This window comes from Varroa destructor, unplaced genomic scaffold (genome assembly GCF_002443255.2).
Source record: "Varroa destructor unplaced genomic scaffold, Vdes_3.0 BEIS01000004.1, whole genome shotgun sequence".
In the NCBI taxonomy this organism is placed as follows: Eukaryota; Metazoa; Arthropoda; class Arachnida; order Mesostigmata; family Varroidae; genus Varroa; species Varroa destructor.
In genome coordinates, this window is record NW_019211457.1 from 24079936 (window position 1) to 24105559 (window position 25624).

The window sequence follows — 25624 nt, forward strand, 5'->3', positions numbered from 1 at the left end:
AACCACTGTTTCTGTCGACCGTTTTAAAGCGGTTGTTCTCAATATAATCATGTAGATGTAGAAAAAATAGCGTAATAATTACACATACATATATTTCAGCTTCGAGTGCTCTATAACAACGCACAAATAAGCATCCCTCTCATCTATCCGCCGCATAACAATTACCTCCGAATATTCATTTTATGAAGCACCCCCCTTTCCCCAGTCCTCGTTAGAATTACGACAACCACTCAATCGTTAGATTAATTGTGTGCGTAACGTTGGCATAACGAAGTCCAGTCTTGAACGCCGTAAATTTACCCCCATATATTCCAACTCTGTGGTTTGCCTGCTTCTATTTTAATAATATCTAGTCGCTATTATATATAATCGAAAATAGGGCCAATCGTGATGATAATCTCTTTTATTCTATCTATCTGTAATACAAATTGGCGGTATTTATCAATTTTGCCCGCTCTCTCTCTCCAGCTTCCGAAACTAGCTGACGACGCTGATTTGCGAGCGCGAACCAATCGCGACGCGCGGTCTTCTGGGAGGCGGAGCCTCACGAGTCCCTGGCGGAGGCAGCTCGTTCTTCATTACGCGCGGATCCACTTGAAAACTAGACACCGACCGGTGTGGCGAGTCGGCGTGAATATTTCACAAAAAAATGACGTTCGTTAGCATTTTATTATGTATTGGCAAAATGAAGTTTTAGCTTCTTTCTATGACAGAAAATAGCGCGAAGCGTGCGAACGATAAAATCTTGAAGATGATGAGAACTCGCACAAGTTGTTGAAAACCCGTCGAGACCGAAATTATGATTAAAAAAAAAAGCTGGACGCATAAAAGCGGATCGACCAGAGTGCTTGTGAGTGGGGTTCTTGATCTGACTGGATACTGTGATGTGTGGTTCCTTCGGATCGAAGCCTGATAAACTCTGTCGTGACATACCCCATCTGCTGGATATCGATAATTTAAGATTGTAGAACCTTCAATGCCGATTTTATGGATTGTTTGTGTCGATTGAGTGAATGAAATACCTTTTCGATACTCGATAAATGCACGAAGTGACAGACTGACGATTACGGACGATATCTGTGAGCGCGATGAGTGAGACAAAGGAACGGGCGGGTAACAGGAGACCATGGGAGGACGTAGACGACCGAGGTAGGCCCTTGAACGGGTTCATTTCTACGATACCTTTATTTGTTGTTGTACTCGTTTGTCGGGAGCTAAAATAGCGGATCGAAACAATTGAATGACTTTACCACAACACCCGTTAGCATACGAAATTTGATTAAGTACTTACAGGAGGTCTTTATCTATCTATAATTATCAGCATAAATAATGACGATTATAAGGTAGTTATGTTACGATAACTTAAGTTTGTGTTTCCTGAAACTGAGGGTCAAACTGAAGGCTGGCGAAACGAAGATGGGAAAAAAGGCCTTCAGCGAAACGACAGTTCGTTTTTGGCGCAATCACTAAACGAGGGAAAATTGGAGAGTTGAAGACCAGATAGAACGTAACTGCACCTCAGGACCTCCGTGACTTCTGTGTAAAACAGAATATGGCCAACGCACCCCTTGTTAACTCAATATCGGGTTTCTTGAAGCACGTGTTTTGGAATCGCAATAAAAACATCGAAAACAAAAGAAGAAGATAAAGATGTGTTCTCTTCTTAATTGAGTTCAGTAATGAGATAGTTCATGAAAGAGTTACCATTAAAAGATTCACTTGCAGCAAAGCGTTGTCATAAACGATATACGGCATAGTTTTTTTTCGTTTCCGAAAGAAAGGTCGCGCGGGGGATAAACGTCGGGCAGGAGAGAAACAACTTGAAACAGCTGGCACCGCGGAATATATTCGCAATGGATATCAGGAGCATTTGTTATTACGAGATGTTGTCCGAGAAAGATCCACCAGACGCAGTCAAGCGTTTTGAACGCCTGAAGGGTTTGAAGCACTGGTGACACGGCCATCGACGTGTGTAAATGTTCGACGATAATACATAAACTTATCACGATAACTCTAATCACGACTTGGACCAAAAACTGAGTCCCCATTTTCTCCGAACGGAAGTTTCTGCGATCTGAATTACTTCTTAAAAAAAAAGCTATAGGTAGCTCAAAGTATCTTACCGTACGTTCCTGTAAACGGGCGTCCGGTGATGCAATTATTTTATAAGGCGTTGAGAACTTCTCAGATAAGCTACCGTAAAGTGTTATCGTTTCAATGTCCGTAATTCGTTAGTTTTTCCATGACATCAGACAACTTAACGTAGTCATCTAAATATCCACTACCTATCTAAATGTCACAAATCAGCTTCGAACTAATGTTAGCTTTATATTCCGTGTCCATGAATGGAGTTATCCATTTTCAACTAATGGCAGGTACAAAGAAAAAAGCAAACGGAACGTCTGCGTGCTGAAAGCACTTTATAGGATCAAACAAATTTATATCATCCGTCGTGCAGGTCTTGGCCTGCACTGTTACCTCAAACTCTCGTTATTAATCTATATTAGGTCGCAAGCAAAGGCAAATAACTGACTGACCGACGTCCTGAAAGCTGAAAAGCTACGCCGTGATGGCGCCCGCTGAGCGAACTCAATTACATACCAATTATTGCTGAAAATACTATAACCTTCAAGCATCTCTAGCATCTAATGCAATTTCGCCACACTGGTTCCCTTTATTTTTTTAAAGATCCTCTATCGTACATTAAGAAACACGGCCATATGCCTAAAAAAGCGTAAAAATTTACGTAATAAACAACGCTGAATAAAGCAGCCGGCTATACTCTGCGAGGGCGGCTTTAATGTCAACAGGCCTAATTATGAACAGATCAACGCCCTAACTGATAGATGATTCTGATGAAAAAGGACATGTCGTATCTAGCAAACTGCTGCATATAATGCCTACAGGGCGCATCTTCGAATTCCAAAAGCCTCTGAGGGCTACCATGTTTTTGACGGGATTGCATTGTGTGTAACGTGCACTGCATGCTTCATGTGCAAAAAAAAAGTTTTTGTTTTTGAAGGCCTAGGACGTGTTCAGGGTCCAATGTCGGGCGAAGTGACAGGTTATGGTTAAGGAATGTTCAGACAATAGTTAAACGAAATATGTTCAAATACATTTAAAAGCACTACTTTTCAAACATTGATCTTAGTACTAGAAGAACTAATTGTTCGTTAATTACAAAGTGTACCGCCATCGTCATGTGTTCTATATAACGTTTAACATGTTACCGTAATTGAAGCTTTCGTGCTTCTTGGTTTCCGTTTACCGCTCCAGCTTATTATATACGCAAATCTACCTATCAATAAAAACTAATCTTTTTAGTTTGGGTGGCTGGCAAGCGGTTCAAAATGTTTGTACTGCAAAAGTGCCAGCTTTGACGCAAATCCCACCAGTGATCATTTTACTCACTCGTTTAAATATCGAGAAGCGTTTTACGGGTTTTAAGTAGTGTTTTCCTTATCAGGCTGGCTACTGTCATCAGTATTAACAGGGTAATCTGGGCAGGCATATCATGGAGCTAGGCACCGTGGGAAGTTCCCAGACGAAATTGAAGACTGTGTCCTCTATACGCATTAGATAAAATTTCGGTAAGGTTTTACACGAAACGAAAACTATTTTCCACTTCCTTACTTTTAAGTGGTCGTTTTCATGCGGCTATAAGCAGTTCATTAAAATTTGCAAAGTGTTATCTCACATGCTTCCCATCGATGGGCGTTTGTGTGTGTGTGTTATTTAAAAACGAAGTGTCTTTTCGGGCTTCTGACTGCAGCAAAAATCATTATCGCTAGTAACAGCTTGATCTATACGTTAAATATTCCTCAAATGTACTAGCAAATATACAATTAAAAAGAAATCTCGTGTCAGCTAATGCTTGCGCAAAGATCAACAAAGATTTGTCCTGTTAGCCCCAATCGGTTGTTGACACTATGTCTGCACACTTGGCCTAAGACGTTTTTTCCGCAAGATTCCGTTTTCGGGTTCTTCTTTTTCAATCCAAAAGCCAGGTTGTTAGGGACGCATCTTGAATCGGACCTCAAGCAGTCCTCTGTTGCCAGAGAGATAAACTAGCATGGGACTTTTACTCACCTTAAGCACGATTTTCCATTCCCAATGAATTCGATACTCTCTCTCTCTCTCTCTCTCTCTCTCTTTCTGTTTTCGCCCACCGCACTTATTTTTGCGTAGCTTGGACAAAGAATCACTACTTACTGTTCTTTACAAAGGACCCAGTTTTATGTTGAAGCTAGATATGAACTAATTACTGTTTTTTCAGGCAATTCATATTTGTCGCACTAACTTCAGCAAACAAAGGACTAACGTTCATTCGGCCTAAACGAGTAACGCTCGTCCATTTTTCACCGGTAAAAAGTGCCATTTTTTACAAAGAAAAAGATCACCTTTGCCGAGAACCGACTATACTCACGTTTGTGCAAGCTTTTAAGAGCGTGACTGCCATAACGCGTTTAAAAAATATCCTAAATTAGCTTTGCAAATTGCACGTTCCCCGAAGTGAGTAAAATATATCGTATATATAAACCACTAGGCACTCACGCAACCACACCATTGCGCGAGCGATGAATCGCTAGCACTCCTCTCTTGGCTTGCGGCTTTCAAGCTAGCGCCAATATAAACATCCATGGTATTGCTGATTGTGGATAAGGCATACGCCTCACGCCGATCCCGGCTCAGACCAGACTGCTTCGATGGTTTTCCGGTATTTTCTGTATATTTTTGAAAATTTACGCGATTCACCTTGATCAACAAGCGTTCCTAATTTCTGTTTGGCGATCTTTCTGGTTGCTACTTAGAGGGACAAAAGTCTAAGAAGTACTACTAACAATATGCGCAACAAAGTAACTTTTTCAAGTTTAACAAAAGTATTTGTAGCTTGTGCGTACTACTATACGACACAGGTTTGCGGCCTAGGTGAATGCTGCAGGACAACTATACGTACAAAGGACTCTCTGTAGTCGAACCAGCGTACTCTCCCACCTCCACCACTGGGAGCGCTCTGAAACAATAAAACCCATGTAACCTATGAGCATGAATATTAAAGAAGTATTGTGTCTGGAAAAAAAGCATTACTTTTCTTCTCTATTTGAAAAAGGGTGATATATTAATAACATATTTGAGGCTGGCTTGTTTGCTACCGAAGCGTGAATGATAACATGAAAGGCAAAGTGTTCTCATCTCCTAGCCGGACTTCTATCTCATCAAGAGTGGCTCCTGTGCTATGAAAATGCACCGCGATGCGCATATATTATAAGGTCAAAGTTTGCCTCTTCTATTTAGTCACTTGATCCATTCCGAGTACCGATTTTACAGATGGATGGTGGTTCTGTGTCAGCTGCACCTACCTCGACGATCCAAATTCGAATTGTCCCCTGTAAAATGATTTCGGCCGATCCAAGGTGAATGTGTTTTTCCAGATGTTGAAACGGCTCTAAGTCAAAGCTGTATCTGTCCAATATGGCGGTTGGGGCAATATACATCTCGAGCATTCCTGACAAACGAGTAGCAATATGTTAGTAGATGTATTTCCGTAATGAACACCTCTTTTTGTTTTTTCTTATGTAATCTTTCCTAATGGTTCAACACTTCTCACGTAAGATATCCATTTCTTAAACGAAATCCCTGAGGGGAAATTTGCCGATCTTCCACTATGAGCTGTTTTCGCTCGTATTTACCGCGAGGTCGTTTTCAAGGTTCTTTTGGCTATCGCAAAACCACGGCTATATGTATTCGGATATAGATAGGGTCTCAAAATGTTTTTGCAGGCAGTGCTTCTGTACACTTGTTTTCCTAATAAAAACATGGAAGAGAACATTCAAGAAAAATAAACATGTCAATGGAATGGTCAATCATTTTGAAGCGCTCGAAAATTATAAAGCATCGATTCGAAGTTGTGCTGCGGCGAGTGTTTTCCCGATAGTGCAGTGCTTGCTCTCTAACTAGGACGTATGGGCGGTCTAGATTGAAAATCGGTTTGGAGCCTAGTTTCTCAAGAAATGCTTGACGGCAGTACGAGACGTAAAATTTTCATAAACGAATGTGGCACGGCGAAGCGCCGTCACAAGTTCGTCTTTAACCGTCAAGAGCCGGGTCTTTTACAAATACTTTATTGACCAGTAGAAGATTGCCAGCATGGCCTACATATATTCAAGCGCACTTTCAATTACATAGAGCTTTGCCCCCTGACCCAAAGAAGCTATAATCTCGAAACGTTTCAGACGATTTTAATGTGCGTATGATATTGAAGTATTTAAGCAACTTTTATAAAAGCCGTTATCTGATGAGCTCTTATGTAACCGAGTTAATAGCTACAGAATTTTAGGGCAGTTGTTAACTGCCGAACGCACAGGCGTCATGTCGCATATGTATGGTATTGATTTTAGAGAAGATGTTAAGCGACAAATTCATCAATAAACTATATTCCCAAGCTTTGAAATCACCGATGAGGAACAAGCGAGAAAACGGCCATGAATATTGTCCACTTGTTTTTTTCCACTACTGCTTACCGACGACCACCTATTTATATTGCACTCTGTATGAGAGAATTTCGAGCTGACGTCTGACATTTTGATATGGCTAATTTTGCTTACTATTAGTATCAGCTGAAAGCTGGTGGAACGTGAAATAGTTTTCAGTAGTTTCATCTATCCAGGAGTAGTTTGCCGGATATTTCCTGGGGTAATCCCGGTTCGATGCCCGGGGTCGGCTTCTTACACAAGGAGTCGGCCTACACTTTATGGAAAGATTTGTACATCTAGCCACTAGGCTATAGCGACCTTTACCGAACCATTCCGGGTTCGATTTTCCTACTTTCGCACATATGAGGGGAAATACTTGTCAGTTCATCGAAAGCATCGTATTTACTACGTTAGTGGAAGGGAACCTTGGTTCATTGCAAAAACCATTGGTACAACCAATCCAATCAAATTTACTTAAGTTTAGCTTTTTTCCCTTTATCGCTACGCTTTATCGACGAATCACATCAGATCAATAATACGATACATATAGCTACGTTGCGCAAAGTATGGAATTACCTATTGGCCTCTATTGTGATAGTATATGGATTTGTTATGCATACACGTAGAGAGGAACATTAAACAAACATTTAGCGTCATTTGCCAATGCCGGGCTATAGTTTAGCCAGTAAAAACGTCTCTGCTGCTAATCACTTCCCTTTATTTCGTTCCTTACAGAAAAGTTATCTGTTGTATCCAGCTACAGGCTTGGAATGGGATTTAGTGTAAATGGCCTGGAGTGTTCAGCTCGGGTGCCACCCAATGGCACGCTCGTCCTACCCGATCATGCATCAGGACGCATCGCAGGAGAACCGCGCCGGAAACAACGGCGATATCGTACTACCTTCAGCGCGGAACAGCTTGATCAGCTTGAAAAGGCGTTCGCGTTGTCTCATTATCCCGACGTGTTTACAAGGTAGCAGCAATAGATTTGCTCAATCCCAAGCATTGCGTGTGCGGGTAAACAGGAGCTGAAAATTATTTTATATGCTCAAATCATAAATTTAATTATATCGAGTCGTGTTTTATAGTTGGGCGCGCATTGCTAAAGTTCTGATGATATAGTGGAACTGTTGAACTTCCAGAATTTAGCTACTTCAATTAATAGGATTCACGCTTCAGACAGCACAGGCCATAAGTACCGAAGCGCATCATGTTCTTGCTTGTCAAGTGTTTCTACATTTTAGATTACCGTAACTTTGAACAGATAATGTAAGTTTAGTTAGTATAAACTAAGTTTTGTCCATACCGAATAAATACTCGTATCAGTCGCTTGGCCAATGCTATATCCGACATGAAACCGATTGTTTTGGCCAATATTTTTTAAGGGACGTATGTGTACACTAATGGCACACAGCTGCCCCTGTTGATTACCAGATACGTGGGCTACGTCATTTATATAACTTAGATATCAAAAAGCCGGCTTAAAGCATAAACTGCAATGTGTTCAAGACAAAAAAGAAAAGATGGACAGAACAGTAGCGCCATTTTCCCACCGCGTGGCGCCATCGTTTGTCTGGCCTGCCAGAGCACAAGATCGGGCTAAAAAAACAATATAAACAAGGTAGATCTGAAGTAGAAAGATTTAAACAAATCTAATCTAATGGATGGGTGACCTTACATTTATACTGCGTTGCGTATTAACATTGGTTGCATTTCGTGGTGGCTTGCCGTACGTTAATAAAGCATATATAAACGTTTCTGGGCAGTACCGATAAACGCGAAGCAGTGCTCAATGTAATTCTATCGTCCAAAAGTACTTAATATGAACGATTATTATTTTTACACACTTTAGTTTCGAACATGGAGTTTTTATGGGTTATAACTAATTAACACTGGTTTAATGTAAACGGAAAAAATAAGGCACATTAGAAAAATGGGGCGTGAACAAAAAAGATCTTCGCACCGGTGCACAATCTGTTCGTATCTGTAGTATTAAAAGTATAATAAATACTCGTGCAGTTATAAAAAAAAATACGCCAGCAGCAGTCCCACAATAATACCATGGCAAATACCTAGTAGATATGAAGCCCGCTGTCCGTAAACTAGATATATACATTAAGTTCTCCAAAAAAAAGTTCAGAAAAGTTCTGAAGCTAGTATTATGTATTTTCGTGCATCAGCAGTGTGCCTTCATATTAGCTCTTTGCATGAAAGCCATTCGCGCCATTAACGGTGTGATTAGTTCGACAAAAGATATATTTTACACACAGTTGATCTTCAGTAACGTTTTGTGATAACCGTGAGCTGCATTGCTTGAACGTGACTGCCGTAAGCCTATCAATTTACCTGTTGAATTGTAGCTGACGTCCGTCACCTAAAAGACTTCAGTCCCAATTTTCTGTGACTGTTTCTTCTTAGGGAGAAAGCAGACCCTCTAACAGGGTGCCGATACGGACGGCCCCAACATGTTTACGGGAAGATGAAAAGCTTTATTGGGACAGGATTCTATAATCCATAATGATTCGTTACTTGTTCAGCATTTACGATAACTGGGTTACCGTGTCCCTCTCACCATGTCGCACTTGTAAAGTCGTTCTTGTTGAAACATATTTTGATCCTTAGGCTCAGCCCTTAAAACATAGACTACCAAAGTGCAGAGTTGCTATTTAAAAACAGCTTTTGGAAAAAGCTTAAAAAACTATAGAAACAACATATGAATGGGACGGATGCTTGCAAATGCCTAAACCTATTATGGCCCAAGTTTAAAGACACCTCGATTAATTAGATAGAAGTAAGTTCAAAGCGAGCAGTACATGCTGAATGATTATTGTGCACAATAAAATAGAACTTAAGATGGCGTCTTTCATCTCATGTTGAATCAGCCATTCTATGTTTCGTGAAAGTCCATATTCACCGTAGAATCTCAGTCTTTTTTAGCCTTCGGACTCAGCTTATGAGTTACGGTAGTTTGCACTAGACCTCTTTATTGAATTTTTCATTTACTTAAGGACCTTTTTGTAAACTAGTTATGACATAAACGTGTTCTACAAAGCGAACGAGAACTATACTAGGAGTGAAAGACTATCTGTATATATGTTAATGTAGTACAGGCTAAACGAATAGGCCAGCAAGCAAACAATGTAAATCACATGCTAGTCCAGGTAAACATATCTCTGTAGACTTCTGATAATGTTTGCTAAAATTTAACTATTTAAACTCGGCGTTCATTCAACAAGACAGCCACCGGCCCGTTATCAGACCGATGGACGCAGTATGGATCTATCCTTCGACTCATCTGAACAAATGGCTGAAAGGATTCGCTTTTTCAGTTCCCCTATTCGAGAGATTTCTGTTTAACATGGGGACTTACTGTAGCGTTAATGACTTAGAAAGCATATTATTAAAAATGGCATGTAGGGATACCGATCGAGAGATCGTTATGATCTATATGTGTATGATGTGTGTATGTGTGTGTCTGTGTACATGTGCTTCTTCTATGGCAGTGTTAGTAGTATTTACAAAAAGCAGTTTAACCAGCTTAAAAAACAGGAAGCAAGCTAACAACGGGTCTACTACTGGTCTTACCGTGGCAAAGATGGCGACACGATGTTGGAACGAGCCATCGTGCAGAATGGTAACGTTTACGGTGATGGTGCTGGTGGGCACTGTGGTGCCGAGAGACACTTTCGAAACTGCTGTAAACATGATTTATCTCGAATTGAACGAAATAACAATATGAAAGCTCGCGATTTGACAATAACTACAAATACAGATGTAAAATAGGGCTTGAGAAAAACGCTCTGGTCGTGGAATAGGTCGTGGAAGAAAAGTGCATACTATGCCAGCGCAGAAGTGCGTCATGATCAGCGACATTGGCATCGCTGTCGTCACAATCATCATCATCATCATCATCATCATCATATAAGCGCATGTTTATAGTGAAGTTCATACAAAAAAATCACGAGAGCACAAATCCTTTTTTCGCCTTTTACTTCATCTATTCCTACAGTTTTCATTACCTAAGAACAACCTAACTAAGCTTCCTTCGTCGAGCTTGACCTCACTTGCCGACGTAAACCGTTCGTGTTCGTTCTTCAGCGCCAGAAATTTAGGGCGGGATGCCCAAAAAGCAGCAGGCGACAAGCAAACTGAGAGCGCCGAGACGGGAAACGCGCGTCAGCGAAACTGCGTCAAGCACGGGTGGATAAATGGAAAAATAGATGAAAAGTCTTTCGTCGTAACAAGGACAAATTATACTAGCGAGATACATGATAATAATAATAAACGTGCACTAGCTGTCAGCGTTGTTACAACAATAGCAGCCGCTAGGTATATTCCACCGATGGACTGGCGACACTGAGCACGGTAGCAGCCGCCAACTTTCGGAGCGGGCCTTCGGGCCACCGCCTAGCAAGACTTTCCTGCGTCATCAAATAGTGCCAGTAATCACTGCACTGAACATCAGCAGAACAAGTAGCAGGAGCAGCAGCGACAAGAACTTTTCGCCGCAACCGCCATCTGTTGAGAAAAATAACACATAATAGCATCGTAAAGAACATCTTCCCCTATCATTAATAAGCTTCCTATTATTGTTATACTTGTTAACTCGCCCATATGAGTTGCTTAAGGACTTGAGTAGATGGCCGCAGGTTCTCCGGCGCTTCGGTACCAACAACTGTGAACATCGAGTGACGGCATAAAATGCGGTCAGCGTGTTCGGCGGGCTGACAGACCTATGTCCGGCTGTATTAACGTGTGTTTGGATCTGTGTGTCTTAGTCAATTTGTATGAAAAACTTCTGTGAAGGTTCGTTGTGTGCATTGAGGTGTGTATCTAACAGGCGATTTTCTACAAAGTAAATTGGGCCGATTATCAAAGAAAACCGATCTTTACGTGCGGAAATTATCCGAAGAAAAAATATATTTACTTAGCTTTTTTCTTTCTCTTATCTTTGAAATTCGTTCCAGAGAGGAGCTAGCCGCTAAAACCGACCTCACAGAAGCTAGGGTTCAGGTACGTTGTCTGATATAATTACGTTATGTGATTACTGGCTATAAATGTATTTATAAATTGCTAGCGCTTAGTTGCTACCTTTAAAAATGCAAGTCTCTTACGGGAATATATGTAACTATCGAGGCGGATTTGCTTAATCTTGGTTTTTCTACGTTTACAATATCGCCTTCGATTCGATAGGGTCTTGTTGGCGGTGACCGTGAACATAGGTAAGTAAATACAGCATAAACTAAGGGTACACGAATTATTGAAGCGTTTATATATATATATATATATATCAGTCTTTTTCTGTTTAAATATATATATGATATTGACAAAAACAATCCACTGTTAAGCGACCTTTAGGGAGTTGTTGTCGCGTAGAAGGAACTACCAGGATAATTTACTTAACTTGCTGCTTGTATAGGCGTCGGGAGCTGCAATTCATAATTATATGAAGAAGGCTCACATTTTGTCTCTAATAACTAATCTTATTCGTGGAAGTTTTCTTGCCATCGAAAAACCTCTGTGTTTCTAGACTGCAGTAACTATCGCAGCTTGCGAATGCAAATATATTCATACTGGAAGAATCGGGTTGGTTCAAGAAGAGTATGGTTCAAAACTGAGCTGAACAAAATAATCTGACTTTGTGCCCCATCATATCATTGCAAAATCTCGTCTCAAAACACAGGTGCACCTTTGGCAAAAAACATAGGCCTACTTCTAGATGCATCCGCATCTTCTACGACGATAAGATATATGCTATCGACAATGTAGGTCTTGTTCGCAGACCTACAATTTTCCTGCGCGAGGATACACACTAGGATCAAGCGAGTATACGTTTTCAATGTGAAATTATATGCAGAAACACTACTTAGTCCTCCAGCTATGGCAATACGACTACAACGTTTTTTGCGAAAATCTATTTCAACACAGTCAGATCCGGATGAACTATTTTACAAAACTGGGCTTCCCCAATCGAAACAATTAATAACATTGGGGCGCTTATTTATGACGTGCCAAGTAAAGCACCACCGTTGAGATAAAGGACTATCAACAAAGAGCGTATTCATCAACAGGTTCAACAATACAATTAAGGCCGCGGCTAGCGTGTTCCCTCGCATCAAGTAGAACTTTTTTTTACCTGCTAATGGTATCGCTTAAAAATATTAAAGAATTTGCAAGAAATATAGCCAGCAATTAATTCGTATTTGGGTACAACCACTGGGACCCATGCCTTTTAGCAGTGATTTAAATATTACAGTTACGCGCATAACGGCTTTGTAGCTCGAATTTGGCGCACGTCAACAACACCATAATAATAATAACTAACCAGACCCGGGTTGGTCGCGCGCAGGGCTCGCGTCGACCGCGTGTGAGAGATCTGAAAGAGACGATTTATTATAACATTGTTGACCGAGCGAACGAGTGCGAGTTAACGCCTGGGCAGGCTCGAGCCTAGACAGAATACCGGGAACAGATTTGTGGCCGGTTGTTGGACGCCGTCCACGCCTCGCAGCGAAGTCACCTGAAAACAGATTTGCTTTTAGGTTTATTGAGTTCGAATTGAATTCTTCTTTGTCCGTGTCGATACTGCCGTATTTCGCCGTAGAGTTTGCGAAAAGCAGCTATCGTCTAATATAACAAGCTATGTACATTTTGTTGTCGGTATCGGTCATGACACTGCTATGTCTAACGACTGTTAATTTGTTTGCACGTCGCTTGAGTGTGGCTACCCCCCCCCCCCCCCTTTACGCGCGTGCTGGTCACTGTTGGCTGAATTGCTACCGTTACGTCGTCGCATGTGGCCGCAATGCTGGGTATTACTGTGAGTATAAAGAAAATAGGACCGTTTTCTCTGTTCGCTCGCCATCGAGCGTTTAAACCAGCCGAATTTGTTCGCGTGGACGCCCCCGTTGAACTACGGGTGGGAAGAACTATGGGGGAGATATTTAGGTGGAACACAATCAATGGCTTTATTAACATCGCATCTTAATGTAACAGACTATGTTTCTGTTTCTTCTTTACATCGCTCCCTCCCTATTGTCTGCGTTCTACCCTCTTCCGCTAGCTACAGTATATATTGCGTGCAATTGTTATAATTGTTGTTTTTTGTTACTAGAGAGCGAAGCGGTCTGACCGGCATTTGGGTAGGTGGGCTTTCTGCCGGTATAGTTACTGTGTGTCGGTTGTGTGATGATTGATAAAATATGACCGATGATTCAGCTGAAAGAACTTGTGAGAAAGTTAACTGTACATACGATTGAGAAGATGACAGACAAGCACATTTGATTAAAAAAAAAAACCGTAGCTAAGTTTTACTCAGAAATGAAGCTAAATTTCGAGAACAACATGCTATCTTATAATAAATTTACTACTGGTACCGAAATACCCATTTTATTGAAGCGACAAACAAGACTAATACGAAGCTGTACGTTTTCGCGCAGAGCATAATTTTTCATTAGCCCATTCTTTTGCTCGACAGGGCATAGAAATACAAGCTGTAAGTCGAAGCTCAATTTCTTTTTTAATTTCCGCCTATTTGACTGGAGTCTAGTTAAAACTTGTAGATGTTAAGACAAAGGTTTGTATTTTTTTGAGAACGCGTCAACATAAGTGTCTTTTTTTCCATCAACAGCGACAGTAGGTTCCTTAGGTTCTAAACGGTAAACGTCGGCTCGAAAATGTCTGCTAACCCCTCTGTCGAGAAACCACTTTGTTTTAGCTGGTCATAAAGCCGCGGCAGTACTGGGAAACTTCTTTGCTCATCTCTATCCATTTTACTATACAAATTACCCTACAACATAAAAATAAATAGTCAAAAAGAAACAATCTATTATTGCTTAGTTCTTCAACTACGAAATAGAAACGTCTAAAAGTGGCCTGATACATTTTACGTGACATATTCAGTTACCGCGGTTTCCATTTCTACCCGTGTTAACATGCGACAGCTATACAAAACGGCGGCAACTTTTTAAGATATCACAGATATAATTACATGGTGTATAAAAGTGATCACAGCTACCAGTTCTGTTCCGACAACGACGGTCAGCGCATTTGTTGTCGGCATAGCCTTTGTCGTGCGGGCGAGTCGCTTCAAAGAAGGAGGAATCGGTCATAGCAGACAGTGAACTTGTCGCTAGTGGTGCTAAAGAGCAAGAACAAGAACAATGAATAGCATACGTTTTCGCGCGGAATTTCAAAGTTTTGAAATTTTGGCGGGTAAGCAGTTAGTGAAATAAAAACGTTTCTTTTTTCATAAATAAAACATCAACAATCTTCTTAAGAACTGTCACATAAAGTGTCGTTCTATATATATAATTCTATCAGTTTTAACTTATTACTACATAATCTTATATTCAACCGCTATGTACATCTTTATTGGACGAATATTAGGAGGCGTGGTTCCCAAAAAAAGCATAGATGTTTTGTGAGTGAAGAAGCAAATATCGTTGACCTACGTTGGATTTTCTGGACAATACCCGTTCTTTGAAGTAGCTAAGAGGCCAAAAACTGAACCTGTTGCCACATAAACAGAACAGCCTTTGTCAAATTAGGTTATCGAATACGACAGGGGCTCAAAACCGTTCAACAACAATACTCCAGACCGGACTTGATGCAGTGTCACAGGATATGATGTTGAAATGTAATTCAGACTTTAGGTTTGCTTACATTTTTCATAGCGTTGTACACAATGTGATAACACATAGTTCAATGTAGGGTCATCTATGTCACTTCAGACAGCGGCAAAGGAGAAAAACATACAGAGTATTCTATATAGTGATCGTATTAACGGTAGTTATTGTGAAATCATTTATCAAACATAATTACTGGAAGTATACATTGCAAAGTCGATCGACAATTCTCTTTGAAGACGAATCGTTTTATCTATCCGTTCGGTCTTAGGAGGATTTAAGAGGATCAGATTTAAGAGAGGAGATTCTCGGATTAAGGAGCCATTATCAAACTCTTCACAAGAGTTTTTGCATTTTATTTATTTTTTTTTATTTAAAAGTTATTGCATTTTAAGGTTCAAAATCTTTTTGTCACTTACAAATTATTCAAGAACAAACGAATTAGAAAATAACGAGAATAGCATTATTGGAGTCGTATGAGCGTGTTTAAAATTAGGCTTCTTATAGGTTCGACGATTCTCTTTTCAATCCATGAAACCGAAATGATATGGTATCTTTGCACACCTTATTAAATACGTTTATACTAACGTAAGATGACCCCGTTCGCTCGGTCTCCTTGTAGTTCCCAACAGACGATTGACACACCCCTTAGGTTAGGTTGAATTGACATAAAGTTGAAGAGATCAAAGATCTTCTGGGGCCAAGCGTCCGAAGCAACGCTAAACGATAGTACGGAACGTGAAACTCGAAGTTTACATTTGTTTGAGGGCTGAAAGCTCTAAAATGCGAAAACATTTGGACTAACTAAAAAATAGCGGAAATTGATTTGGCTTGTTCCACCGTTGTTACCGAGTGCTCCTAGGTCTGCTGTGCTTACCACATACAGAGGCTAAAAATAACAAAACTTCACTCTATACCAGATAATGAGCGCGAAGGTTTACATATATGGACGCAGTCGCCTTGGTGGTGGGTTTATGCGCGGATAGTAGCTCAAGAAAAGTTATCCTTTATCATTACACAAGTAATGCTGTACTCACAGAAGATGATAGTCGGAGGCAGTTGGGTTTTCGCGCCTACCGCCGGAACAAACTGCGCCGAATGACGTTCGGGGTTGCGAGCTAACATAGAATACGACTCATCATCGAGAACCGAAAACGTTATCGCATCGGGTGAGACCTCGTACAGTGTCTCAGCACTGTGCGAAGACAGGTTTTTCTCTGCACCTAGCATCACCTCTTGAGTGTCTTGGGTGTAATAGACGCTTTCGTCGAACTCGTTGCTCCCGTTAAGAATGTCACTCTATATATCAGTTTTGCTGAGAAGATCTTGCAGGGTAGTAAAAAAATGGATCATTTATTCTTGGAGGAGATAGCTGCCTCAACTAGGGAGTTCTGACACCAGGCATCACCTGGCAGCCTGTGAAGGCTCTGGTAATGACTGAGGCTACTCAGATTGTTTGATTTGCTATGACCTGACTAAATTTTCATTTTACACATCTTTTACGGGGCGTAGCATATTGACAGTCAGACCCGTTGAAAACAAACACAATCGATTGTCGATGCCATTATTCATTTTTACATCAAGATAGCATTATCATTATCAGGCCATTATGTGGCCACAGCGTCGATTGCATCTTGAAGTGATAGGCTATTTTGATATTCATATAAGGAGACATTTAACTTGAAGTTAGTGGCAGGAGGTCAAGAGTGCTTATGCTGTTCTCCTACGCGAAGAGGCACATGTATTCTGAGCATAAGGATTCTAAAAAGCACAAAGGAAAGTGATACGAGTGTCAGTGCTGGATTAAAAAAAATAGGTTGAGTTATTGTAAACATTCTCTTGTGGTCTACCCATTATAAATTGCATAAGGAAATCACTAGATATAAATAGAGATGACCATTTATAACATACAAACTGTCACCCAAACAAATATTTTTTTCTGCAGTAAATCAGTAGTAAGGATGACTTTTTTGTTGCTTTAGGTTTAAAAGTCAAGGTCCTGGTGTCTAAAGGCGTTAAAGCTCACTGTACTGGGTCCTGTGACGCCATCTGTCTTTTCCAATATATTGATAAAAAATTTTACCAGTAATTTCAGCATACCCAAATGATGCTTCGTTTTATTCTTCAGGATACCGTTGTTGAGGCGGTAGCTGTATCTATTTTTGCCGACTCAACTTAGTGTCGATTTTTTATGCTATTGTTGATCAAAGCTTAAGGACAATTTTCTGCGGCTAGTTCTTTGGATTGGTGTAAGAGCGTCAGGGCCTTCAAGGCGTAGTGCTTTCAAAGGCATACGTTCAACAAATAATGTTTCGTCTCCGTTTGCTCGATTCGATAGTTGCATTGGACAAATTGAAAAATGTTAAAGAAAGGAAATTTGGATTTTTCTGAGGGACAAAATTGATATATCTAAAGATATATATATATCTAAAGAGAAAACAAAAAAATGCATTTGTACCTAACCTAGCTTTAACATGGACGCTAAACCTGCTTTTTCTATGTTGTGCTAACTGAGTCTTAAAGTTTCGAGCTGATTTATAAAAAGCACCGCACCAAAGTAGCTGGATCACTTAGTTTCTGACTTGACAACAAAATGCAACTAAAATGAACAGTTTCTATGTAAAATGTTTGATAGACATAAAAAAAAAGATGCCTTTTTTTTTAAATCCTTTCTTCGTGTCAGTGTCCTGCTTGGTTGGATTACAAGCATAAATAATTAGCCAGCAGGTTGGTAAAATTAAGATGAGACTCACTAGCCCGCACATCGTTACCATGTAGCCACCTGTTATTGTTATATCTAAATAACAACTTTCTCTATTCACCATTACACCCTGTTACAACTTTGTTAAAAGAACAGACATTAACAGCGGGATGCTAGCTCTCCCACCAGTTATGACAGGATGTTAAAGGATAAAGGAGGTGCACTACGAGATTCAGTGAAATCCCTTATAAACAAAAGAAATAAGACACTGCGATCTTAATCGCATTGTTGGCCCAGCGACAAAAAAATCTAACCAAAAGATACACAACCCTGTCAAACCCACCCCATTATGTGGGTTCCATCACAAATAGCCAGTAAAGTAACGATAAGGAGCAACCACTGGTAGCAACCTCACTTCGAGACTCCCCTACCCGCTTCAACGTTGGTAAACGGTTGGTCACGGCACGCCCTTTTCAATCTCGGCGAATCTGACGAAGATCATATCAACGACTAGCTAGCACTAAGAACCTTTGTAGCGATTAGTGACGAAGCGTTTTCACCACATATATGTATGTGCTCGCCTCAGAACGAATTGTTAGTGTGAGGCTGTTGAGTCTCAGTTGTCAGCTGGTCCGACAGAGCAGCTTTACTCCTTGTGAAAGCATAATCACGTATTTTACTCATATCATACAGACGTACATTGAGGGACGGACGGACGGACGGACGACGGACGATGCGCTGACTATTCCAACACGTTCGATTCGGTCTAACTGGAGCACGTAAATTTAGTAACGTTTTAGCAGACTCTAATTGTGCTTCGGGTTTTCCGAAGCTTACCATTTTATTACTTTTTCTACGGCAGTAACAACAAGCATGAGTACACGAAGGCCGCATTGCGATCTGATTTATAAGGAACTGACTAGCATTTTCAGCTATCTGTCTTCTGGGAAACATAAGGAATTAAGCAATCGTTTTCATACTTCCTTCTGACTTCGGTATTCCTTCAGCTAGATCCTGAAAACGGAAGTAGGAACCTGACATAATTTTGCGGCTTACTCTGTTACGTCTCGGACACCGTTGGGCCTGATGGTTGGGTTACTGAAACTGATTTCATGTGTGCGTAAAGCCTTAAGCAGAACTTTCTAGCAGAAGTTACGTTTTTCTATATTTTTATTAGTGGCTTCTTTTTCAATATTTTAAGTTTCTCCTATTCAATTACATACAATATCTTATATTAGTGTAAAATAGCCCACATAATAGAAAAAGGCATATGTTCTATAGCGTAATGCTCGTCAGGGATAATGAATTAGTACACATAGTGCAGTGTTTATTACGAGCAGAATGGGACAGAAGTAGGTTTGTAGTAGAAGATACAACAAACAACTAAGATTTAAGTCACTGATTTGTTGATAATGACAGTTTATTTAGGTACATATCTTTTACGGATACGCAGGATAACGATTTCTATATAGGCTATGCTGGAGGCGTTGTCTAAAATAACATACGCTGGATGTAAGCGATCGAAAATCAAGTTTCAAGTAAAGATTTATCCATTTTGTGATACATAAAAATGCGGTCGATGACAGAGCAAATGATTGAATCGAGCATTGTAAGTATTTCATCCCAGTGGATATGACAAAATAATCTTTAATTTTGGCAATCAGCAAGGATTTGGATAATTTCTTTCAGGCTGTAGCCACGGCGTACGGTAGAGATGTGAATTATCAGTACCAGATTTACAACTCATCGGAAGTGATAGTTCCGAGAAGACCAACAAATTTCCTTAAGGCTCCCATTGTCTTAAGGAACCCACCCATAGAGGAGATAAAAGAAAGATGGACATACTAACGTGGCGATAGACAGGACGTTACGAGAGTAGACCTGTAACGTCTTAGGGTGTTTATGTGAACAGATATTAAACTAATGTCACACATAGACACACGAGCGCACGCATATAAAAACATGTACATATTTGAGCATCGTCACACTACAGCTCTCGCCGGATTGTTGCAATCATTATAAACGTTGCGATACAACGCATGGCGAATAAATACGCAAAGATATGGGGATGAGACAACGCTCGCTACATACAGTTTAATAATAAACACGAAAAAAAATGGAATCAAGCAAAAAAACGGCGGAAACATCTGCCCGCTCTACAGTAACTGCAACGATAATAACAGCGAGAATATCATCAACATTACGACGACTGAATGTGACCCAATTTTGTGCGTTATTAGAAGAATGACGACAAAATAGCCATCGTCCTGCACTTTGACTTTAGTATTTCAGCCGTTGCGGAATTAACAGCTCTCACTAGCGTAGGCTACCGCTGATTGTCTACCATGTTATTGGACGTAGATAAGAAAGTTCGCGTGTGCGCACTCCGGCTGAGTCAGTACTATACGAGTATACGATATTCGCGTCGGGGTTCCCAAGCGCTAAATTTTAAACATCATTTCCCAATAGGACGCCGCCATTCTAGCAGAGGTCTTCGGGCTCGACAGTTTCGGGTATGGACATAAAAGTCACTTTATTTGCATTATATGCACACACTTATGATGGGCGCGTGTGCGTGTAATGTATCTAGCCGGTAGAATAGGTATTTTTATTAGTAGCGTAGTAATAGGCCAGTAGCGGTTTATTTTCGGGCTCGGTGCGCCTCTTTTCCCACGAAATTATTCTGACAATATGGCGGTATCAGTTATAGAGGTAAAAAGAAGATCGAGGAGAACCAAGTGCTATCTATAGATTAACAAGGAGAAGACAGAAGACGACGAAAAATAACACCAGCTAGCTGCAACTTTTTATTAGGAGCTAGACCAAACAGGCAGACAATGCACAGGAAAACTATTTACCGCTATACAGTAACGCGTATGTGCATCTTAATTTAATTACGTTAATATCGAATTAAATGTTTTTGCTCGTTTGGAAGACAGCAAGGGATCGTTGTGCTTGGCGAAAATAATAACCCTTGTAATGATACTAAAAAGAATAACGTTAGCTATAATAGGGAACAGAAGAGATGAAAATTATAATGAGTGGTTATGACTATATATAGAAACATACATAAAGCGGTACAATATGTAAAGACCAGGCTAGAATAGAAACTGTGATCGTTGCCACATACATCTTCAGATAATTTCTCGCTCGCTCGTAGCGTATTTGTTCCGGACGGCAACCACAATGTTCATATATAATTACTATGCCGAAATTATGCATTTAAGAAAACCAAAAGGATATAACAGCAACGTCAATAACGAGAAGATGAAGAATGTCTTCGTATTAGAAGATTAAGAAAGCGTGTTGGGACCCTGTTACAATAATTACGAGTTTTTCCGGTATTCGTAATTGAGTGGCTAGCAACAAGAATATATCGCCATACAGCCTCACATAATTCAAATTAAATTACTAAGCAAATACCAAACAAACAAATGGTGTGTAATATATATAGGTGGTGATGCTTGAACCAGCGACCTTCCTTTTTTAGCGTTTTTAGTAATAGCAGAGTAATTTTTAGCAGAAATTTCATTATTAAAGCGAGTGCGCCTTACGTCAATAGGCGCGGGCTATCATTAACGGCGTCCTGATAAAACTAAACCCTATCTAGTTACCTTTATTGCCTTATATAGTATGTAGGAATCTATTTAGTTTTATGACCATTGGGTGGAAAATATCATTCGATCGTCAACCGCCCACACCTGTGCTATGACGACTAATAAATTCAGCTATTCTTTATGTATGTCGCAAGGGAACGATATCTCTGTCCTCAATACCTCAGCTACGTTAAGTTCTATCGAATATTGAGTGTCTACGTTCTTCAATAAAATTTTAGAAGTCTAAATGCGCTCGATTCTATACAAACATGTAAATCAATCAAACATTGGCATTATATAAAATGTCACTGACTGAGAAGTCGAACCGCTGCGGACAAAACCGTAATTTTAGCTCTGATATTGCAAATTGACTTCGTTAAGGCCCACAAGGTACTGAATTTTCTAGGCCATAATAGCGCTTAGTTTTTTCACAATGGGATCATGAGACGCTTTCGCGTGGCAGAGCCCCATTTTGGAAGATGAATGAATACCTGTCTACGAAATACTATCCAGTTTAGGAAAATTTCAGATGAAAATTACATGCTCTTTTCAACTCGAGTCACTTGAATTAAAAATACGTAGCAATAATGAATCAAATATTTATTGCTTTTATTTACTACGTTAAACTTTTTGGCTTTAAAATTTAATTGCTTTAAAGCTTTACATTATGGCCGGAGACGTAAGAGTGTTCGCATGAAGCTAAGACTTCTTTGTTTTCTGTCGTTCTCGCGTTACCGAAATGCGAAAGAAGCTAACAAAACACAGCCAAAATGTGTTCGCTAAAATTGTGTGTGGCTATGTTTAGCTAAAATTTAACAGGTGGACAATTTTTGGGTTTTTGGGGGGGGGGGGGGGGTCAACTGTTGACACCACAACGAGTGCTCGAAGTAGCGATCCTTCAACCAAAAGTTGCTCTGGTACTGACGAAAAGAGAACCGTACATCTTATCAAAGAGATGTGCTCTTTCCAAGACTTAGTACGATTTATTTGGCGAGTGGCCCTTATTGTTATATCAATAAATAACTTACCTAAAGCATTAAGCGCATGTCGAATTCCGCTAAAATATGTGAGCACCAAAAGATATTACATTCTTGCCCTCCTAACTAAGTACCACTATTTTAGTATGTCGCTAGCTCTATTAGAGTGGGGGGTTCTGCCAAATAAAAAAGCCAAGTGTCAACTTTACTGTGGCAGATAGTACTAGAACTTGTACTATATAGAATAGGAGGTTTTGACTTCTGAGTGAAACGATTTGACTTCTGATTTGACAATTGAGTGAAATGAAAAATAAATTGAAATTTTTCGTGATTTTACCTTTTACCTATGATCAGTTGACTCGAATGGACATTGGGGAACAGTGCAGATCCTTCTCAGCGTGCTCATGCCAGACGAGTATATCTCACAATGTGCGTTCTGCCTGCGTATGCCATTTACGTATCGTCCTATCTAAACTCTTTCCTAGATGAGCTTTATGATCCTCGTATGCGTCGAGCAAGAAGGACGCGATGTATAGCTTTATGTGCATAAATTTTTTACGTATTAAAGTCTTCCTTTCGGCAATTTTCGCCGCGGCCAGATCTTAGCAGAATGATACGTTCAGGTGTCTAGCGAACGTAATGCTCATTCATACAGCAGTTCGTATGACAACTATCAATTTCTTAATTACCCCCACACATTTACCGCAAGAGAACGTAATTGCTTAAATAGCAACACGTACATGAACAACAATGAGAACATCTCCAGTAGAAGAAGAACAACAACAGAGAAAATATCTTTTATTTTGCTTACAGCAAGTGCTGGTTGAAACAAAAAAAAAAATTACAATTTAGCTAGTATTTTACACTTTATGGAGGAGCGAAGCCTTGGGGTCGCTTGTCTGGAAACATCACCCCAGTAGCACACTGATAAGCACTAAACAGATGGATGGACGGACGGACATGACACACATAAAGGTCCGCAGAAACATCTCATACAGGGCCAACGTCATAGTAACTCTGCCGCGACGCACATACGAATCCACTAATAATATATAGCTGATCATGGTGAGTGCGAGCGAACGAACGACCCATCCAGCCAGCGCTCGCGTCAGCTGATTTGGCCCCCGTAGCATTTCAAAATGGCGCGGCTAGATTGGACGTGAATAGACACACGGCCAGGCAAACGGTAAGCTACACGCGCTTCGCTTGGAGAATACCGCTGCCGATGATGGCACGCCTGTTATTTATTTTGCTCTCAGCCATAGCTGCTGATGCCTGGGCCAGCCAGGTGGCTACACGCAGACAATAATCGTTTACATATCTACGATGGAGCTAGAGCTCGCTAATAATTACAATGATAATGTCCCGTTATCTTTTTCCTTCTCAAGCCATCATACTGTCTACGTGCAACAAAATCGAGTCCACTTACTATAGTTCGTCTACGACTTTACAACGGCGGCAAAGGCCTCTGCCTTTTATTATTATTTAGGACAATACATGTAAAGTGAAACGTGACGAAACAGCGCAGGAGGGTCACCTGTCAGAGAGTGAAACTCTAACACAGAGAGATAATAAGAACTCAATAAAAAGTATAAATGAAAAAAGAAACAATACTACAACAAATACTACTGCGTTGTGTCTTTATTAGCGGCGATCGTCCTCGCTGAGCGCTGGCCTTTTTTTCAAAAGACTCTGCTTTTGTTTGAACCACAAACATCATCAAACGTTCTGGTCTCTGTGTCGTTTGCTAGCCTTGTTAAATACCGGTTGGGAAAGTGGTCGATTACGACTAAAAACTGTCAGAAAAATGTATCACGATAAAAAATAAATCGGGGCCAGGCATGCTGAACGAATACAGAGATGTTGCAAGATTTTTACAGGAAAAGAATACCTAAAAAAGTATCAAATGAATTGCTCTTGGGCAAGCCTGTTCCTCTGCGGTCTTAACGGTAAACAAAAATTAGGTTCCGATCACTTGTTTCGCTGTACTATACAACCTACGAAACTTTTTCTTGGTCGAAATCATCCTCAAAGTTCATCCTATCATGTCATATAATCGACGTATGAAAGGTTCTAGAAGCCGGTCGCCGTACAATTTCCGCCGTGTTCGTACTCTATCTTTGCCTAATAATTTACAATAGCAATGAAACTTTCAAATCAAGCGCAAAACATTACTGGATATAATGCAGCGCCGCATACAATACTTGTCATTATTACGACGTAACGCCTTCGCTAAATGTTTTTATTATACCCGACAGGACCTGAGTGATACCAACCGACGGCGCAAGCTCCATCGGACACTGGACTCTGGGGCCATTTGATACATCCGCTAAGCATTTCCAGTTAACTTCGGTGCGAAACGAACCGTATCCACTCCAGGTTCCCCTAAATTGAATAGTAACAAGCTAGAGCTCAGAATTTATAACGATGCAACACTTACCTCTTCCCTGTCTTTTCCGCCAGGTCTGGTTTCAGAATCGTCGCGCAAAATGGCGTAAACAAGAGAAAGGTGATCATCAGCTCGTTGCGCTGGCACCGTTCGGCGCGATTCCTGCGTCCATCAGGCCACTCGCCCCTTACCGGCCATCTGTTTCAGCCCAGGCAGCATTCGCCGCGATGCACAACAAACGTGCAGTTCAACTTCAACAACAACAACAACAACAACAACAACAACAACAACAGCAGCAGCAGCAGCAGCAACAAACAATGGCGCTTTCGGCATGCAGCAATGGAACAATCGGAAACGGGGTGTTCCCTATGGGACCCCATGGACCGCCCCCATTTGCAGCCAGCCCTTTTATGGCGAGCGCGTTCGACTCCCCGTTCAACAGTATGGCTGTGTCGTTTGCGGTTAACCCACTTAATATCTATGCTAGCCAAGCAGCATCATGGCTACAAGCAGAAATCAGTCGCGGACGAAACTCGGGCAATGTTCAGGAGGGTAGAAACTTAGCAGACTTGGACGATGGCGTGCGAAAATGCCATGAAACAATCATTGCAGAGAGTAGTAGCAGCAGTAAACGTGACTCGATTAAGAACGAATGCCGGAACGCTGAAGTTGCTGAAGATAGTAATCATCGCAATGATGATTTTATGGCCAAAATCATCACGCGAGAAAAGGTTGATAAGCACCTAAAATATAGAAAACCTCAACAATTCTCTGACTCGCACTCTTGTTAGCCTCAACTATTATTATAATTAAGATACATAGTTATCTATTGATAAACCGTTTGCACCTCTTAAGTAAATG

At 40.6% G+C, this 25624-nt stretch overlaps 2 protein-coding genes across 4 annotated transcripts; one reads left to right on the forward strand and one right to left on the reverse strand.

Moving 5' to 3' along the window:
• Positions 1 to 388: 388 nt before the first annotated feature.
• LOC147755986 (uncharacterized) lies at positions 389 to 24941 on the reverse strand. 3 transcript variants are annotated; one of them, XM_086988945.1, is made up of 7 exons: positions 24815 to 24941; positions 16138 to 16861; positions 14464 to 14613; positions 12799 to 12993; positions 5361 to 5506; positions 4958 to 5014; positions 389 to 1214 (listed from the first exon to the last, which is right to left on the reverse strand). In XM_086988945.1, the coding sequence occupies exons 2-7, from the start codon at positions 16328 to 16330 to the stop codon at positions 1185 to 1187; spliced, it is 771 nt and encodes a 256-aa protein (XP_086845071.1). In that variant the 5' UTR covers positions 16331 to 16861; positions 24815 to 24941; the 3' UTR covers positions 389 to 1184. The 3 variants fall into 3 exon arrangements, 2 of the variants coding, with proteins under 2 accessions (XP_086845071.1, XP_086845072.1); XR_015327607.1 differs by lacking the exons at positions 389 to 1214; positions 4958 to 5014 and adding an exon at positions 10059 to 10991 and having other exon boundaries at positions 5475 to 5506; XM_086988946.1 differs by lacking the exon at positions 14464 to 14613 and having other exon boundaries at positions 389 to 5014.
• LOC111250031 (uncharacterized) lies at positions 1014 to 25554 on the forward strand. The gene is made up of 4 exons (XM_022804635.2): positions 1014 to 1149; positions 7209 to 7446; positions 11441 to 11486; positions 24838 to 25554. Exons 1-4 carry the CDS (start codon positions 1089 to 1091, stop codon positions 25552 to 25554), a joined length of 1062 nt encoding a protein of 353 aa, XP_022660370.1. The 5' UTR covers positions 1014 to 1088.
• Positions 25555 to 25624: the final 70 nt, after the last annotated feature.